The 20,277-nt window shown below is 36.0% G+C and overlaps 1 protein-coding gene across 2 annotated transcripts in view; it reads right to left on the bottom strand.

Moving 5' to 3' along the window:
* The window catches only part of LOC137392824 (rho GTPase-activating protein 17-like), a 40,794-nt gene that overhangs the window by 4,505 nt on the left and 16,012 nt on the right, over window positions 1-20,277 (bottom strand). For both annotated transcript variants that reach the window (XM_068079154.1, XM_068079155.1), the window contains 9 exons: window positions 17,115-17,226; window positions 16,569-16,645; window positions 14,530-14,644; window positions 12,489-12,557; window positions 11,134-11,215; window positions 10,230-10,405; window positions 7,730-7,881; window positions 5,686-5,883; window positions 4,045-4,124 (listed from right to left, as the gene is read on the bottom strand). In XM_068079154.1, the coding sequence (XP_067935255.1) occupies window positions 4,045-4,124; window positions 5,686-5,883; window positions 7,730-7,881; window positions 10,230-10,405; window positions 11,134-11,215; window positions 12,489-12,557; window positions 14,530-14,644; window positions 16,569-16,645; window positions 17,115-17,226 (1,061 nt within the window). The remainder of the gene's footprint in view (window positions 1-4,044; window positions 4,125-5,685; window positions 5,884-7,729; window positions 7,882-10,229; window positions 10,406-11,133; window positions 11,216-12,488; window positions 12,558-14,529; window positions 14,645-16,568; window positions 16,646-17,114; window positions 17,227-20,277) is intronic.

Here is a 20,277-nt window from a genome sequence, read left to right on the forward strand (position 1 = left end):
AATACAATCTGGGAAACAGGAGATTGGGAACCTTCTTCATCAGTATCGGTCTTGTCCACTAGTGAACTTTCGCTGTCTGGCTGAGCCTCATGCGACCTTGACTCTTCTTGAAACGCTTCTCTAGAAGATGCTTTGAGGCCGAGTCGCTCTTTGAAGGTTTTCCTCTCCTTCCTCTCACCACCATTCCCGTTTTTCTTTATCTTCATGCTTCCGTTGCTTCGACGAGTTCCAAATATTTTATCAGTGGCAGAGTTGAGAGCCGAAGGAAAACTTAGCCGAGATCCCCGGCCCTTCTTCCTGAGAGTCACACTCTCCTCAATAGAATTATCATTGGTTCCGCAATCGATAGAACCACTCATTGAACTAAACTTAGAGCCGGCGAGGTTGGGTCGGAGCACAGGCTCGAAACTAGATGACACCTCTCCAGTTTCTTCGGTCTTTGTAGCTGCCACGTCATCACATTGCGAAAGTCCGAGAGAGCAGTCGAGCAATTGAAACTCTAGAGAGTTTAGATATAGTTAATATTGGGTAATTGAAAGCAAAACAACAACTGCCCCTTCCCCCAGCAGCATGGTAGCATTAATATCAACTTTCCCCATCACCCAGGTGACGGTAAATTCCAAGGAATCAATGATTTGAAATGGTTAAGAATTTTGAAAAAAAACTCGTCAAATAGGCCCTTCATAGATAATTTGTACTAGCGGTTAATTGTTGAACATAAAACTTGTATTATTTATACTTGTATTTGTATTATTATTGTTTAAATTCTATAAAAGAAAAACTTTATTTTAATATTTTGTTTCACAAAATTTCCACCACAAAAACCAGGCTAAGTATAGACAAGAGTTAAATTAGACTCAGGGCATTCGCATAGGCATCAGAGATCATGTAAATATCTTCTCTAATTGAGCAGATAAATCATTTTAGATATTAAACCACCAAGAAAAACACAAGCCGATCTCAAAGATTGGGTGATGGAGATAGCGACATCCAAATAACACTGGCTATGGTACAAAGTTATAAAATAAACTGTCTGTATGCTAACCTGCTAACCCGCTAACTGTGGGGTTATAATATTAACTCTAGCCTATGGGCCTAAAGCTAGACCGTAAAAGTGATAGCAAGCTGCCCTCAACCACCAGCCACCCCACCCCATCAGATAGTTGACAATCAACACAAAACTTTTAAATGACAAGAATTATCCTGAGTACTAAACTAATAGAGGAAATATATAGTAGCCTAACTGTATTTAGTAAACCTAGGCAGCTAACAAGTTACTTTTAGTAAAACACAAACTCTATAATATGATATTATAGAGCTTTTGTTTTACTAGAAGTAAAACAGTAAAAAGGTAAAATTTTGTATTTTAGTGATATTATTAATATCACTAAAATACAAAATTGATGCTCTCCTTGTGTTGATGAAATGAGAAATACTATTGACTAGTGATGAGAATTTAGCAGAGTAGATAAATAACCTGCTGAAGCATGACAAGATTGGTAGAGAACCTGCTGAAGCATGACAGGCTTGGTAGAGAACCTGCATGATAAGTAGATACTCTACTGGAATGTGGCAGAATACACTGTTCAAACATGACAAGGTAAGCAGATACTCTGCTAGAGTATGGTAGAATATGTACAAACCCTGCTAACACAACTCAATGTGGTTAATTGGTATCAAAATTATTTGCAGAAATGGAAAAAATGCAGATCTGAAAATTTAATTTGATTCAAAATAAAACCTGCAAATTTTTAGTTGAGATCTGACTCTGAAATTCAGAACCCGCAGTTTCAACAAATCATACTATTGCTAAACCAGAATCAGACTTGAAACCAAACGCATTAAATCGGTAAGCAGAAAATATCCACAGGCAATCAATCTTACGATGTGAATATGTGAGGAAAGGAGGTGCGACGAATTAATAGGCTGGAATGGCAAGAGAGTGGGTAGTGCTGGAGTTAGAAGAAAGGTAGGAATACAGTGAAACTACACTGCTGCTGATGGCATTGGTGTCAGCTGCCAAGCAAAGGAGGTCTCACACTGCAGAAAGGTGAAAGCAATGCATCATTGCAGCAGATAAAAATACACATCAACAAAAGCCTCAATTGCACTTATTCGTTGAATGTTGGAATGATTAAATGTAATTGGTTGATTGCGATAAGTGCAAATAACTCCTACTGTGAATAAAACATTGGTGTAACTTTGCGCCCAGCGAATCCTTAAGACCAAGTATTGATTTATAGTACCAGCTTAATTGTTTAACTAAATCTGATGGATTTTATTTCGTAAATAATCTCTTTGACAAGAGATGAAGAAATCTAAATTATTTTTAACTTTCATTCTAAATATCTTGAAACTGTTGTAGGAATAAGAAGGATGTAAGGCAGTCAATATTATTAAGGTGTTATGACCCATGGCCATTGCTAAAACATAGAACGTTGACTCGCTAATAGCCAAACTTAGAAGAGTGCTAGGTAAAGTTTTCTGTGGTTTTAGCAGATTTTAAAACTAGCCTAAAAAAGTTTGTCTTACACAGTTTACATCTACCCTACATCCTTACAATGGTGCTCGAGCTAAACGAAATCACATGCACTTCTAATAATTGTTCTTTCGTCGATTGCGCCTGATAATACCATTTTCTAAATTTCTTTTAATCACAACTCTATTCAGTACTTAGCAATCATCCAACTGCAGCAGACGTGATTGTGATAGCACTGACACGACAACTCCTGAGATCGGTGAAAATTGTTTAGAGTGCAATGCTGAAGGATTGACGCGGCAGCCCGCTTGTGACAGCCAATCGGTGCAAGACTAGTACCGAGTATCGCTGCATTTACTTTGTATGTATCACCTCAAAACATTCTCTACACAAGGAGAATGACTTGATAACTGGGAATAACTGCTACACATTTAGTAACTGCTAGCGATAATTTTATTGACAGGTAAATTTACAAAATGTTCACCTTATTAGCTTCAGCGTGAAATGCTTGTTGCGAGTTTGCCTTTGCACTTGCCTTTGAATCTATGTAGCATATATGCTACATGGGACCTAACAAGGTTAAATAACTTTAGATTGGTAAGGCTTACCACTTCATCAAATAAAATATTTCTTACTCTTGAAAGAGAAACTCTTGAAAACTCTAGAGTATTTTGTATTTATTTAAACGCTTTGTGATAATCTGGCTGCTTTATCCAATATCAGGTTTTTTAATCTGCTTTATTAAACCATATAAATTAATACTATGTTTTGATAACATTTCAGCTTACTAAATGAATCTCATGAGTTAACAGTAAATATATATCACCATTTTACCTCAATATTGTCTGCTAGCTACTTCTTCGCCTCAGTATGATAAACTATGACGGTCATAGCAGACTACTACAAGTATGCACGTGATGGGCAACTCTAGGTGGTGATGGAAAACTTTGAGATATGAGTTGTGCCATTAAAGGCATCAAATTCGAGCTGCCAAAACTATTCTTATTAAGATTCATGTAATTATTACGTAAAATACAAAAGTAGAAACTAAAATAGGAAATCTTACTACAATCAGGAATCTAAGATATCTCCAAGCATTTTTAATTGATCGATCAAGCGATTCTAACACGTGAAATTGGTTTAAAAAATTAACATGGCCACATCTAAAACGGTGCTTAATTTTATTAATCCGTTTCTTAAAAATTCAATTTGGCAGTTTTAGCAAGGCAGCCCTTCAATTGATGTTTCACAAGCAAAGAACTCCACAAATCATTATAAACTGTTAGTTTCCTTATTGTAGTTGGATATCATTTAAACTATCTACCTGGTATCTAGAAAAGGAAGGTTGGTGACATTGTCTTGCCACTTTTCCGATAGTTGTGAACTGGCTATCATTGCCATACTTATACCATGTTAATACATTCTCAGTGTACACAGCTGAGGTAACTAAAGCTATGAGATGTCATGAATAACGATCATAGGTAGGTCTGATAGGAATCTTCTAGAAGCAATTTCTAATGGGTATCTTAGAGAAGCAGCGTAAGAAAGGTTTAAAAAGGGGCTACCTTGAGGGAAGAAGTAGTCATGGTGCTGCACCAGTGTCTCCACAACTTGGTTATGCATAGTGGACAGAACAACATCGGGCCTGGATTAACAAAATACCACACTAAGTGACAGTGTTATGAGAATGATAATTTGAAAAAAGGTCAAAACTTGCATGTTTAAAGGTAAAAAGCTGCAATTATTATGACCCATATGACTGCCAGTTACATTTAGCATGCAAACTTCATGCTCATTGGCTCGTTGATTCCAACGATATTCTTACAAGATGAATGACGGTGTTAGACTATGACTGGTATAAGACTATGACAGGTGTTAGACTATGACTGGTATTAGACTATGACTGACATTAGACAAGGACTGACATTAGACAAGGACTGGCATTAGACTATGACTGGTGTTACACTATGACTGGTGTTAGACTATGACTGGTGTTAGACTATGAATGTGTTAGACTATGACTGGTGTTAGACTATGACTGGTATTAGACTATGACTGGCATTAGACTATGACTGGTGATAGATTATGACTGATGTTAGACTATGACTGGTATTACACTACGACTGGTATTAGACAAGGACTGGTATTAGACTATGACTGGTGTTACACTATGACTGGTATTAGACTATGAATGGTGTTAGACTATGACTGGTGTTAGACTATGACTGGTGTTAGACTATGACTAGTATCAGACTATGGCTGATGTTAGACTAAGACTGGTATTAGACTATGACTGGTGTTAGACTATGACTGGTACTAGACTATGACTGGCATTAGACTATGACTGGTGTTAGATTATGACTGATGTTAGACTATGACTGGTATTACACTACGACTTGTATTAGACTATGACTGGTATTAGACTATGACTGGTGTTAGACTATGACTGGTATTATACTATGACTGGTGTTAGAGTATCACTGGTGTTAGACTATGACTGGTGTTAGACTATGACTGGTGTTAGACTATGACTGGTGTTAGACTATGACTGGTGTTAGACTATGACTGGTGTTAGACTATGACTGATGTTAGACTATGACTGGTATTAGACTGTGACTGGTGTTAGACTATTAATAGTATGAAATAATTACTATTATCTCAGTAACATCTACCGTGTGGTTTGTAATTTTCAATATGGAAATTCTATCATGGTAAGACTTACAATTCAGTTGCTTTCACTAAGAACTAATTGTGGATGCTTTCTGGTCCTTTTATAAGCCACTAGCTAATGCTAATTTCATAGTCCTTTATTTTACAGTACGACTGACTGTATATACACAACAAAATATTAAGAAAGAAAGGTTTGATGCTGTCCTGAGCGTTTATTTCAATAGCGTAGCGATATGAGTTATCTAGATACTATATAACTGTATTTAAATAATTATGGTGTAACACTCCACAAGATTTATGATTCACATCACAAAAGTTCTTTATTCCCTAGCAAACACTTGACCAGCTTATAATATCAGAGGTTCAAGCCCTTGAATAGAATCTTTATTATCTAGATAATAGTGAACCAGCTTGGAATGTTGGAGGTTCCTGGAAGATGTTTATTATTTAGATAATACTGAATCAGCTTGTAACATTGGAGGTTCAGGCCTTCGAAAAATTATTTTTGATCTAGATAACAGAGGTTAGGAACTTACATGCCATCATCAACTTCAGGCCAAAGAAGGTTTGGTCCAAAGACTATTGCTATGTTTGCAGGTGTCATCTTATTCACGGCTTGCTTCTCTGAGAGCTTCCAAAGGAACTTAATTAGATATCTGACATTGACAAGGTTAGCGGGTGGCAGCTTGTCGACAACTCTCCAAAGTTCCTGCAGCCTTGTACTCCTGTCTTTTCTATCAATATTCAAGTGAGGCTGACTAAACCGTTGCGCATGTCAGCTGCACACTAAAGCCCGGTTCCCATATACGCCGCAAAGCACCGGCGACAGCACCGGCGACAGCACCGCAGGCTATTGCGGTAAAATGGGAACCTACACGCCGCGAATTGCAGTGCACCGCCGGTGGATGCCGGCGGTCAACACAAAAGTTGCGCATGTTCAAATTTCGCAAACGGCCGCAGGCAAAACATTCCCGAAATGCACTGTACGGGTAAAGGTCACCATTATAGGAACGGCATGGCGAGCGAAAATTTTATTTGATTACGCAATTATGTTTAAGATATTATTAACGATGTGGCTTTATGTGAACATATCCCGCAGAGCATAGCATGTTACCGCCGGAGTCTAGCAATCGATATGGGAACCAGGCTTAAGGTTCACTCTTCAGGGGTGCATAATGACAACATACACGTACATGTATATCCCTGACTCAGTAGTGTTACTGCAACTATAAGGCAGACTCGACTGAGCCCCTAATCAGAAAAATTCTACAAGGCATGAGCCAGTAATAAATTTTCAGTAAGCTGCTTGAGTGAAATGAGCTAATGATCACAATTTCCTACAACTTAATTGCATCCAGCCAACACTTGATCACACTCAAGTAGTGCTCAGCCACATTCTACTACCACCTAGCCACACCACACTAGCGCTAAAGAACGGTTCACACTATATCGTCATTTGCCAGCGTTTCCCTTTCGGCGTTCATCGTCGATTGTGTGAACCGTGAATTGATGGCATCGACGAAGCATCGCGCACACGTCGGGAAAGTTTGCAGCTGTCAAACTTTCCCGATACTTCACCGAGCATCGACGACCGCCTTTCAAATGTGAACCATTACAGCGATGGTAATTTGTATTCGCTGATAGAGTGATTTATTCATATCCGTTTATTATAGTCGCTGCGGGTCTAGTTTTTTATTCTAGCACACGAAAACAAAGAAGTTTTTTCACGAAAATTTAAAAATATAACTGAAAACACTACATCACTGAGTATTTCCTGATGCAAACGCGGATGGGTATATGATAGTGTGAACAGGGTTATCATGGACGATCACCGAAGTATTGTGGCATCAACGCCGAAATACGGCGATATAGTGTGAACCAGCCTTAAGCCACACCCAACTGGTACTCAAATATGCCTATGAGCAATTAATCACACCCTACTAGTACAGCCATACTTTACCCTAATTTGCTAGTAATATGATACAGGCATAGGACTAGATTAAACGCTGGCTGAAGTTCATGTAGGTAGCTCCTCACTCTTGCACTCGGCTCCCGCAGTTTTGTAAGCAGCACTTATGAGGGCAATGGTAATAATAATAATGTAGCCAGACTCAACCACTCGGCTTCTATGCCATACTATTGTTTAACTATACGCTGTAGAGATCAAATTAGAAAGGCAGCAGATAATGTGAAAAATACAATACACAGAGCTCAAACAGTATTACAGCTAATTTTTTTTCTGAAGAAGAAACCAGATCAACAGCTCTATCAACTTGACTCAACAACTTATTAGTGTTTAGTGAGATTCTTACAATTTCACGCATAAAGGTACAAAATTAAATCGGCAAGCTTGACTTGCACTTGTTTATTCACACAAACCTTTCTGGTTGTATAAGACAAAACAGTCAAAAAAGCTACACAGGAAAAATAGTTAAAATCAGTGTCCAACAGCCAGCGCTTCAAACGGTGTTTCGTTTTATTAGACTGCTGTCAAGGATATGATGTCAAGGATGCTGATATCTACGGTAAATTAGCTTTGTGACATGGCTAGAGCCTTCCACTAATAACTTGTGTACTTACATGGCCACGCAGTCAATAAATTCTTTATAAAGGTGAAATGTTAGCAAGGGCTCAGGCAGCTCTCTGATGTACTGCTTTAGGGCACCAGCTACTACATGATAATCAGAGTAGTAATCATCCATGTCTACGAGGTTTCCTGCATCGAATGCAGCCTAAAATCAATAACAAGTTGAGACTGAGTATGATGGGGTGTTCTCCATGCTTTCCCTCGTTTTATATTTGAGTCAGGGATCACTCGGAGGTCCTTGTCTGAACCCGTTTTTTATTAAAGGTCATTGACAGTGGCCTACAGTGTTATAGAATCATTCAGTTTAGAAGGGTGCGTAAAGAAATTTACAAGAAATCTAGGGAATTTGAATTGTCTCGCAAATTTGTTTCTCGTCATAAAAAGGAGGTCTAAGGAAAATGCTGTAATTCAATTATGATGATATTCCACTGAAAAATGTTTTCTAGTTGACAAAACGTTGTGATCAGCGAATGAAAACACTTAACCGTGGACTCTTTCAACTGTTTCTGTGCTCTAATCTCCTTTTATGTTTTATATGTTTTTGAAATTTTATACCTTCTTTACTTGCTCCTTCATGTAAAATGTACAACATTTTTATCCTTACCAGATCTCTTTCATTGACAGTACAGGTCATACCTCGACATACGAGCTTAATGCGTTCTGGGACTGAGCTCGTATGTCAATTTACTCATGTCTCAAAGCACTATTTCCTACATAAAAAAACTAAATGCAAATTGATTCATTACTATACAATGAAAAAACACCACATAAAACAGGATATTACAGTGAAAAAACATGTTTTTAGCTGTAGTAATTTAGGACTTGCACTAACAAAGTAACAAATACCTATATATTAGTTAAAACCTGCTACGAAATGTAACATTATTATTTACACTACTGTAAGTTTTTGCCTTTCGGGTAGACGTAGTGGGAAAAGGCGGTCTGAGAGAGAGACTTGACAGTAACTTGTTTGGTACACTAAACTTTTGTGACGTTACGTAATAAAAACTTTGAATTTAACTTAAATGAATTTAGCTTACTAAATACATACTTAAAGCTAAGTTTTAATTTTTCACTAAACTTACTTTAATTTCGTCGTTTTAATTTTTTCATTATCCATTTCTGGTTTGATGTTTTTTACCTCGCGTTCACTATAACTGTTAGCCAACCTTTTAATACTTGTTTCACATTTTGTTTTTGATTAGAGGAAAAAAACCGAGTGATGCTGCTCTCGTTAACAGCCTCTCACATACTTGGGCATATAGTGGCAATAGAGAATCAGCTCGTATCTCAAAGAATAAACTCGCTCAGAATGCTGCTCGTATCTCAATTTTCTCGTATGTCAAGGTATGACTGTACCTTGAGTCTTTTAATTGTAACACAATTTGTTGCTTAGTCAGTTTGCTTGTTAATTGAGTAATTTTCTCCCGTAAGGCTTGAAGATATTACAAAAATTAAACATAAATTTTTATCTCATATATAAATGTTATATAGATAAATATATAAATATTTATATATATTTATCTAATGATCTATACAACATTTATATATGAGATAAAAATTTATGCTATAAAATAAAAATATAAAAAATTAATATATATTTATCTCATATATAAATGTTAATTACTTGTTGATGCCATTTAAGCACATCTCAATACACGTAGAGCTCACATAGTTACATAGGCCTACAATGCTATACATTGCTTGCCTTTAATAGTCGCTATATATTTAGTATCTGAAAAATCACATGCACAAGCCTGAGCATGAATTCTGCTCAAGGTATGTTGTATGAAGAAATGACTGAAAATATCATATTGATTTAAAGGTCAAAATGAACTTGTCTCAAATGACCTAAGCTATGAGTATCAAGAAACAATATGTACCCACACTGTACCAAGAATGCTGTCAACAACAGGATGAGAGCAATGTATGACAATTGACAGTTTAACAAAGATATACTGTTCTGAGGTGTGCTTAAGAATTAGGAGTGTATTATTGACTGTGCCCGGGATAAACGCTGATGACTGATTGAAACGCTAAATTGAAACAACCAATGACTGCCTGTGCTAAAAACAAAGGAAAAAGATTGATAATATCCTGAAATAGCTTGCAGTAGGAGATTGAGATGAAGTAACCCAAACATTTTTCAAAACATCGATATAGATAACCTTTTTGCACTATTAACATATTCATATGCCGCTAACAGCGCCTTTTATTGCTGCCTATATATTGTATATTGCCAACTTAGGCTGTTGTTGTACATTTCACACATGTATGTTGACCATAGATACATAAACCCCATACATCTATGATATATATATATATATATATTAATCATATTTATCATATTTATATATATGGTTTATATTTTTATGATGTTGACTAACTAGTGTGCTAGATATGATAACTATATGTTGTTTTCAGAGTACATGTAGAGGACTGGATAACATGACTATCATTTTATTAAAGGTATAAAAAGGTAAAAAGTCAAACCTTGAGTTTCTTAAGCTTGGAGTTGCTGCCAGCAACACGGAAAAGTCCCTCCTCCTCCATTCCATTGTGATAGAGAATGCTAACACAAGTCTCTATAACAGTGGCTACCTCTTTTCCAGTAGCCTGCAGGTGCTCTTCCAGTGGGTAGCCATAGACCGGTCGTGATGTGTTTTGGTCTGCAATATTACGTTGAACATATCAAACTTGACCATTCTGAAAAATTGGTGATGAAAGATTTTTTCAATTTATTGATTTAAACTAAACTTGGAATCTTTACTATAATAAGAGCCGTATCTGTCTGTATGTCCGAAGCCAGGGTTGGAGCTTGAAATAAAATAATGCTTTCAATGAGATTTGAACTCCTGACCTTCGGCTTAGTAGACCGTCCTTCTAACACACGCGCCAAGTGAATGCCGTTCAGTTTTCAATAATTGTGGTAATACTATTCTCTGTGATTTATCGACACACCTGATGATTAAAATGAGCATTTTAACCGTGATCAAGTTTGGTCAATATTAATCTGGAAACATCCTGACAGTCAGATCAACTCAAACATAAAAAACAATTGAAGATGATAGAAAAATAGTAAAATACCAATACTTTCCGATAATTTCTACTAAAACTTCGGTTTAAAAAAATGTAAATAAATAATTATGGAATGAAATTTTCCTTTTGTATTTATGGTGGAGTAAATTTTAGAGATACAACAGTTACTGTCCAATTACACATAGGGGTGACTGGCTTTGCAGCCTTACAGCAAGGATTTTACGATTAATCTCCAATTGCACAATTGTTCAATCAAATCTCTTATATTTCTTCATCATCAAATTAACCAAGACTGTTTTAAATGTTCACTGCTAACCTATTATATAATTATGTAACTGCTAACCTAAATCATACTAACCTATCATATATTTGAGGTCGGGTAAAAGGTCATCGAGCTGCTGAACTGATTTCCTATAAAAAGCATGTTGAGCATCCATCCACTAAAACACAAAATAACCTTGACCTTTGAGCACCAATAGAACTAAAAGCATTGTTTGAGCATTGAAGGAATAGAGTCTACATCTTTGCAAGAGTACAAAAAGGCTGGATGATTACACAAATTGATGGTTTATCACGCATCTTCATATATCATTCAGAACGCTTCTGTATCAGTTGCGTTTACCTTGGCAATTTTGCTAACAGCTATGTATTTTGAAAACTGTTAGAAATGAATAGCACGCTACTAGAAAAATATTTAGGTTAAAAAAAATTGAGAAAGTTGCTTATAACAGCCTTGACCAAGTGACTTGATTGAGCAGCATCTTTTGTAGCAGTCTTTAATAACCAGTGTATGTGAAGTCAATTACACTCGGCTTAAGTAGACACGAAAACATCAACATGATGCACCTTCCTGACAACATGTGTATGTGCCCTTGAAAGCCAGTGTCTGAAACTCGCGCAGCTACGCGTATGCATAATTTATACTCATTCTGTTTTTCCAAAGAAATTCCATTCAAAAGTTACAAGCTGATTTTGGAATTCTGACAAAAAGTCAATAAAAGGTGTTGTGTTCTCAACAAATGGCAAAAACGGATTCATTATACGAAACAGACCCACAACTTATGGCTACCGATTATGTACTCCAGCAATAGCTGCGACTGGCATCCAAATTGCTTATAAGTATTGTGGAAACATTAGAAACAACAAACAAAAAGCCATTTACTTTCAGTCACTCTGTGATTGGCTAACGTGAGACACAATGTAACTTGGATTAATCCTGCCAGATGTTCAGATTTCATGGAGACTTCATGTGATTCACATAGTCGGTGTTTCCGGTATAGTTCTCTGTAGTTATGTGCTAATTTGTATAGTGGTGCGGTTTAGTCACAGCATGGAAAGAAACAGTTCAGCCACATGGTAAGTGTATGAAAATGGATGGTATGTACCTACCTCGACTATCTTCAAAACTGGATGGTATGTACCTACCTTGACTATCTTCAAAACTGGATGGTATGTACTTACCTTGACTATCTTCAAAACTGGATGGTATGTACTTACCTTGACTATCTTCAAAACTGGATGGTATGTACTTACCTTGACTATCTTCAAAACTGGATGGTATGTACCTAACTCGACTATTTTCAAAACTGGATGGTATGTATTTACCTCGACTATCTTCAAAACTGGATGGTATGTACTTACCTCGACTATCTTCAAAACTGGATGATATGTACCTACCTCGACTATCTTCAAAACTGGATGGTATGTACTTACCTCGACTATCTTTAAACAGATCTCAGACTCTTTTGAGAGGAATGTGAGCATCATAGTAGCATACTGATCCTAGAGAAAAAAAGTCGTAGTTTACTACACAGCAAATGACTCCTTTCTATACCTAATACAGCAAGCATATACACAACTTCCTTTGACCAATAGCCACAGTATAATTTGGTCAGAGGTTGAGGTTGTGAGTTGAGAGAATTTATCAAAGACATAAACCTTCACATTGCTTTTCAATCTTTCTGCCTCCACAAACTTGGCAGACTTTTCAGTCACAAGTATCACAGATTACTAGCCGAGGAAGGCAGTGCGGCGCATGTGGTTGACATAGCATGAAAAATAGGGAGACGATTACCAGCTTATTGAATGCTTTTTTCACTAGTTGAATGGCACAAAACTATGAACCAATACTTTTTCATTCACAGCGACAGGAAATTATAAAACATTGCTTTGTATCAGATCCGATAGTTATTTGTTAAACTTGCATGGAACACTAGTCAAAGTCAAAGCCAACACAGTAAAAAGCATTTGTTTATCTAGCAACGAGTTGTAAAATATTTAGCAACCCTTTTATCTGGACTGAGTAGCGTAAAGTGTACACACAGCCAATAGCTTCTATTACTGTGTACAAGAGTACAACAACAAGATAGCACAGTTCCTGATTGTATTAGACACAGGAAGGATCGAACCGAAGCCAGAAAAGTCTTATGAGAAATTTTACACAGGAATTTATTCATGAGTGTATATATGTTTATGGGTGACAGAATCAGGTAGAAAATTTTTAACTTCTTATCAAAGATAAATAATTTCAAATATAAATAATTTCTTTTAATAATTTCTTTTAAATAATAAGATAAATAATTTCTTTTAATTAAACGTGAACAGCGGTGCTTTTGGTTGGCTAAGGCAGAAGTCAGCAACCCACGGCTCCAAAGCCGCATGCGGCTCTTTCATCTCCTCCCTGCGGCTCCCTCTGACTTTGGAATTTTTCTCTTTTTTTACCATATGCTGAGTAATTCATAAAAATATACAAGTTTTATCACTAGATTTTGTAATATAATTTAAAAAATCGTAATTATGGTAATAAATCGAACATTGTCGCTTGTTATGCGTCATTATTTATGCGCCAATAAAACCCCCAAAATTACACCAGCCGGCATGACACTTTTTGATTTTTTCTTGGAACTCGGCTAATTTGAGCAAAAATAGCTGCATGAACGACATTTGCTCCAGCTAGAACTTAAGTTCAGCGTTTCTTAAAAGAAGGACTGAATTAAACATGAAGTTGCGATTTTTCTTGAAAGTAACCTTATAAACAACGTAATATTTTTACATTACGATCAAGTTATTATTAGCTATTATATTGTTCTTTGCAAAAGTGTAATTTTGTTTTCTCAGTAGTTAAATCATTATACATACCACACCTTCTCGTTTTATGTTGTAAGCATAGTATAAAAGCATTAAATGCTGAAGAAAAACTTTACATATAGAATTTATGTATTTTTCAATTTAAAATATCAAAAGAGGTTGGTGGCTCCTACTGCATTCATTCCTGCGGAAATTGGGTCCAAATGGCTCTTTTAGTGGATAAGGTCGCAGACCCCTGGGCTAAGGTATGTATTGGTGTGTTCCGTACATTATCAGCAAACTATATATATATATCTTTGTAATCTCAAGCTTCTATGACATCGAAAACTATGTAAACACTCGTTTGTGTCTTCTCACAACTTCTCTTCACTAGATACATTTGCCACAACTTTTTTCTTATAATAGAATAAATATATAAAGAATGATCTGGAGATACCTAGAAATAAGAAAAGCAGAGTACCTAAAAATTGTACAATAGTATTCAGCGAGACAAATCTTATTATAGTATTCCCATTGTTGTTTTATTTAGTACACAAGCTAGCTTTTCTATCCTATATAACGATCTCGGGGTCAGACATACCCTCCCATAAACTGAGTAAACGAGCAGTCTACTAGCAACAGCTTACCCTGTAGATCTATTTGTATGCAGAACAAACCGAAAACTCACCTTACATGCGGCGACCTTCACCTCTGCATCCTCTAGGTCATTAATCAGTGTATCAGTCTTGGTCTGATTGTGAGCAGAGGGGTGGCTAGAACTCTCTTTACTCGCAGCCTGCTGCCTGTCAACCAGACTTCTAGCGTGAGTGAGTATTATAAATTTGTAATTACCACGCCCACACACATGAGTGGTCTCATATATGTACATACCGCGCATTGCTTACTCATCTATTTCAATTTAACATACGCATAGTTGTTCCACACGCGAATAGTACTCACATGAAGTTCAATTCCATAAGTAATGTAAATTTGGAATTGTCTCGCATTTAAGGTTTGCAAACATGCGATTATCTTCCCTAAAAGTGTAGATTTGAAACTGCTTCGAATGCAAATAATATCCACATGAGAGTTGTCTTCTAAATGTAGTCTATACTTGAAGTTGTCTTATTATTGTTATTATTCCAAATGCAAGCTCTTAAAGATGTACTTACACAAAATGTTAGTAGATTTTATTGGAAAGTATCGGTATTTTTCTATCAATCGCAATTATTTTTCATGTTTGATATGATCTGACTGCCAGGATAATTCAAGATTAAAATTGACAAAACCTGATCGCTACAAAGAAAGATATGTGCAAAATGATGTTACTAACTGATATCGTTGCTGTAATAGATATCAGCCATTGTATTCAAGTTGCAGCGTTATGCATCTCTTATTTTGTCGGTCTCTTTGCAACTATAGACATCATAATCGCCCTTTCGCTTGATTTGAGTATTTCAACCGTGATCAAGTTTTGTCGATTTTAATTTTGAAACATCCTGACAGTCAGATGACCTCAAACATCAAAAACAATCACAAATGATAGAAAATTAATAATACTTTCTAATAAAATCAACAGAAATTTGTGCAAGTTAGTCTTTAACTGTAATTAAACTGAGATAAAGCTCCGTTTAACTCCCGGTTTTAACCTATGATATTTTCACATAAAATTTTCTGGTTCTAAGCCTTCATAGTCGAAACAGTTAACAGTGTTTAGGTCAGTTGAAATAGGTCAGTATTTAGGTCAGTATTTTGAAACAGTTAACATTGTCAGCAGTATTTATTCTCTAGCAGCTACAGCTATATCTATTCCAATAGGTGTAAATACTGCTCAGAGTAGAAATATAGCTTTTAGAACCATTGAGTAGACGGGGGGGGGGGGGCAGCCAAAGGAGGTAGCAATCATGAGTAACTACAGTGGAACCTCGGTTTTCAAACGCTTCGATTCTCGACCAACTCGCTTTTCGACCGAAAAATTTGAGATTTGTTCGTCTCGGATCTCGACCATAAATTCGGTTCTCAACCAAACCGGAACATGCGTATTTGAATTAAGCGTTCGGAAGAGCTCCGGAAACAGCCTGTTTATACATTTAACAACATTGTTATGAGCCACTTTCGGAAGGTTCTCAAACAAAGGGAGAAGTTTCATGTCATTAATTCTTTACAAAAAGGAGCCATTTGTTTCTATTTTCTTTTTCACACGATTTTCGATGTAAATGACCTGTTGCATTTTTTTGCTGTTTCATTATCAATTTCTGTGATTTTTGGTATTTTATCGTAACCTTTAATGTTTTCGATGTTTTAAGAGCGAAGCATACAAAATGTTTACTTTTCGTTTTCCTTTTTCATCATCATAGATAGAGAATATTTTATTAAAATTAAACACGATCTATATCTACCCGTTTTTATTTATAGTATGCTGTATACAGTACAGTTTATGGTGTAAAATGTTAAAAAATACTTTACCGAAGTTGTTAAATCGGCTTGGGACGGATTAAAATTTACATACATTAATTCTAATGGGAAAACTTGTTTCGGATCTCAAACAACTCAGTTTTCGAACAACCTTCTGGAACGGATTGTGTTCGAGAACTGAGGTTCCACTGTACTCGCTTACATAAAATGATGTTATGACAGCGACTCATGGATCAGTACATCAAACAATGCTTATCATTGTACTATATACCCATCTACTGAAGTACGTCAAAGAGACATCGATAAACTCACCTTGACCTAGTCGCATCCATATCCAAGGTTAGCTTCGATAGGGTCTGTTTGCTTTTCTTTATAGCGGGAATGTCTACCTAATAATAAAAGTACCTCTATTGAGTCTGTAGAATACACACATAGTATTTCTTTAGGTCAATGGCAGCCTATCTATGCAGTATTATACATGAAATATATAATGTTATTGTTATAGGCATCAACATATCCAGCCAAATGGATATCTGCAGAAATTACACCAGCATTGTATTGAGTGTGTCAGAACTCATTGCAACAAGCTCAACCTCAAGAAAACCAAGTTGACTCTCAAAATCTTTAAAACAAAATTTATTTAGTGTTAGCATTTATTGACAGGCCTAACAACTGACATCACAACAGGTCTATCGGCATACCTAACAATACCTAACAAATCAAACACACATCTGTAAAAAGTCTATCAACAGCACTAATAAATAAAACACTCACTTCTAAAAAATCTATCAACAGCACTAGTAAATAAAACACTCACCTCTGAAGTCTATCAACAGGCCTAATGAGTCAATCACTTACCTCTAAAAGTTGTTGAAAATAAACTAAAGTGCTTCTCTCTAGAATAAGTTCATAGGATTGTTGTTCATAGCCGATAAGCTCCAGTCCTCTTGAGCACTCAATGAATACTTCTCTGTAATTGTTCAAGACTTTTTGAGCTCAGGTGGAATCTCACTTTGGTTGGCACACCAAGTATGTTGTTAATTATTTAAACCAATCTATCAAGCAACTTGCCAACATGTACCAAATCCTGTATGTACCGTTTGATAGAGGCAAAATGTAAATACCAAAAGAATAATTATAGCTCACTATGGCTTTGTAAGTACAATCGTTAAAAGAAATGACCTTAATAGCTAAAATCGTTAATTTAGTGTCCATATTTGTAACTGTGACATTAATTAAAAGTTTACATCGAAATCTACAGAGTTTGACCAAAAGTTTTAGTTTCCATATACTTCCAACTTCTAATCTTTACTCAAAGAACTATATATATATATATATATATATATAGTTCTTTGAGTAAAGATTAGAAGTTGGAAGTATATATATATATATATATATATATATATATATATATATATATATACAGTCAAACATGGATAACTCGTCCACGGATAGCTCGAACACATGGTTAAGTCGAACATTTCCTTTGGTCCGTTCCCACGTAATGATAAATTGCTATAGATAACTCAAACTCAACACTGTTAATTCGAACTGTTTTTTTGCCCAACGGCTACCAAAACGGTTATTATCGCTTTAGAAAATCACTTTATTCCAAGCCATAGAGGTAAACTTCATCTTTTCGTAATTCATAAGCGTCGTTATTACCACCATCGGCAAAATATTTTTGTCAACGACTTTTCTAAAAGTTTGGTGAAATTTGATTTATACTGCGATACGATGAATAGCTCGGGCTAGCCGGGTCACGCGTGCAAGGATTTTCGCCACGCACATACAAAACAAAAATCGCATGTTGTTTTTGTTTTGTATGTGCGTGGCGAAAATCCTTGAGTGCGTGACCCGGCTAGCCCGTGATGAATAGTTTTCCGACGATGATTCCGTGTTGAATCAACGTCGGAATGTTGAATGTTTAAATCGTCTTAAAAATTTTTCTAATTAAACGTATACGTTGTCTGAGCTACAAAAAAACTATTCATCGTTTGACCTAAACACAGAATATGTGTGTACATTCAATAAGTATCTATTAAAAAAGCGTGAGTGATATAGAATGTACCGTAAAACCTCGTAAAACTTCTAATTGAACTGCCTCCGAGTGTTGCTCTTAACGAATCCCAGGTAAAGTAAGGTAATCTGCATAAACTTCAAGAAAAAACGGCAAAATTGATCGTGGGTAAAACCCCAAAAGAAAAAAATGTCTTTTCTTTTGAGCATTTCAACAACGATCAAGTTTTGCCAATGTCAATCTGAAAAACGTCCTGGCAATAACATCACCTCAAACAACAAACCAATCTCAAGTGATAGAAAAATCTCTATACTTTTTCATGAAAACGTTTTAAACTTTACATTTGAAGCATTTAATTTGAAACAAGCCATTTGTGCTTTTGATTTATATTATAGTTTGTATATGTACATGTATCTACTAATAAATAAGTAAATACATGGACTTGTGACAGTGCTCTGATAACTTGAACGCTCTGATAATTCGAACACTTTTGCTCGGTCCCGTGAAGTTCGAGTTATCCATGTTTGACTGTATATATATATATATATATATATATATATATATATATATATATATATATATTAGCATTCCACATAGATGACTTTGGAATAAGAATCAACGACTGTCTCAGAGTCCCATGTCTAAAGTCATTTACGATAACGTCGCTACTTGTTATTCGATAACTCTTTGTGGAAACATTTTTGCAATATTTCCATTTGAATAGCTTGAGACAAATAACAAATCAAACGCCTTTCAGAAAGTTTATCAGTGCTTATTGTTGTTTTTGATAAGCCACGCGATAGATGAATTCTTGTGAAGCAGTCTAGCTATGTTTTCTTTAGTGTAAGGTTTGCATAACCCTTAAATGTACTAGCTTACCATTGTGTATCTACAGTCGTGGCCAAAGGTATCAACAACCTCATCATTTTGTGATCAATTAGGTTTCTGCTCTGTTACCGCCGCTCTATGCTACCCAGACGAGACAATATACATATCATATGATTCCTCAGAAGATTTTTTATCCTTTAAAAACGTTAATCTAAAACAAAAACTATCGCAGCAGTCTCGGGGGCATGTGAAACGGGCTTTTTGGAGCAAAAGTTGGAGTCAACCTCTGAGGTCAATTCCTCAGTAAAAATGTTTTATTGTTGCAAGTTTAATTCTCATTAGAAAGATTTTGATTCTCAGCATTCTAATGATGTGCAATATGCATTGCTTAAATAGATTATGCAGTAAGTAAAGTTTATTCGGAGTTAGTCTAAGTTTTGCTAGATGGACTAGCCAACAAAGGCAGGGGTGCTAATACTTTTGACCACTGACTGTATTTCAATCACCGTAAAAACTATGGTTATGGTTATGCAATTGCAATAAGTACATGACTGGAATACACAGTGCATACCCACTAAACACAAAGTTTAAAAACATATATTTTCTACATCTAAAATAGCTCCTTATAAAGGCAATAATGTTCGAATGACAGTTCCAATACCCTATAGTTGTCCGACTTTACCAGATACAACAGTATCTTGATTTTTAGTTTGTCAGTTTGCCATGATGAGCAATACACCTAGCGCATCAAAGATCGAAAGTATAGTAAATTTGCAAAAACTCAGTGATGCCATTTTTCGCTGATGCTAATGCGATAGATTCTATGAAGAATAGCCAAGAACCCTTTAGGCAGGCTAATTGCTACGGCCTCTGCACACCAGCCAATGCACATGATTTGAATACGTTCTCAGTGACTAGCTCATAAACCAAAGAGTGTATATAATTCAATACATCGGCGCCCTGCAAAAGCAATTAACACCGAGTTAAAAGTAGCTTCACCTTTTGGACTTTCTTCCATCAGTTTGTCATGTTTAATTTACTTTTTGTTTTGAAGCTGAGTTGAAGAGGCTAATCATTTCTTTTTATGATACGCTTCAAACCCTCTCAGTCTTCCATCATCTGGTGAAGTATTTCAGCTGCCAGATCACAGCAGGAAGCATGCTGTGTCTATCG

This window comes from Watersipora subatra, chromosome 4 (assembly GCF_963576615.1).
Source record: "Watersipora subatra chromosome 4, tzWatSuba1.1, whole genome shotgun sequence".
Classification (NCBI taxonomy): domain Eukaryota; kingdom Metazoa; phylum Bryozoa; class Gymnolaemata; order Cheilostomatida; family Watersiporidae; genus Watersipora; species Watersipora subatra.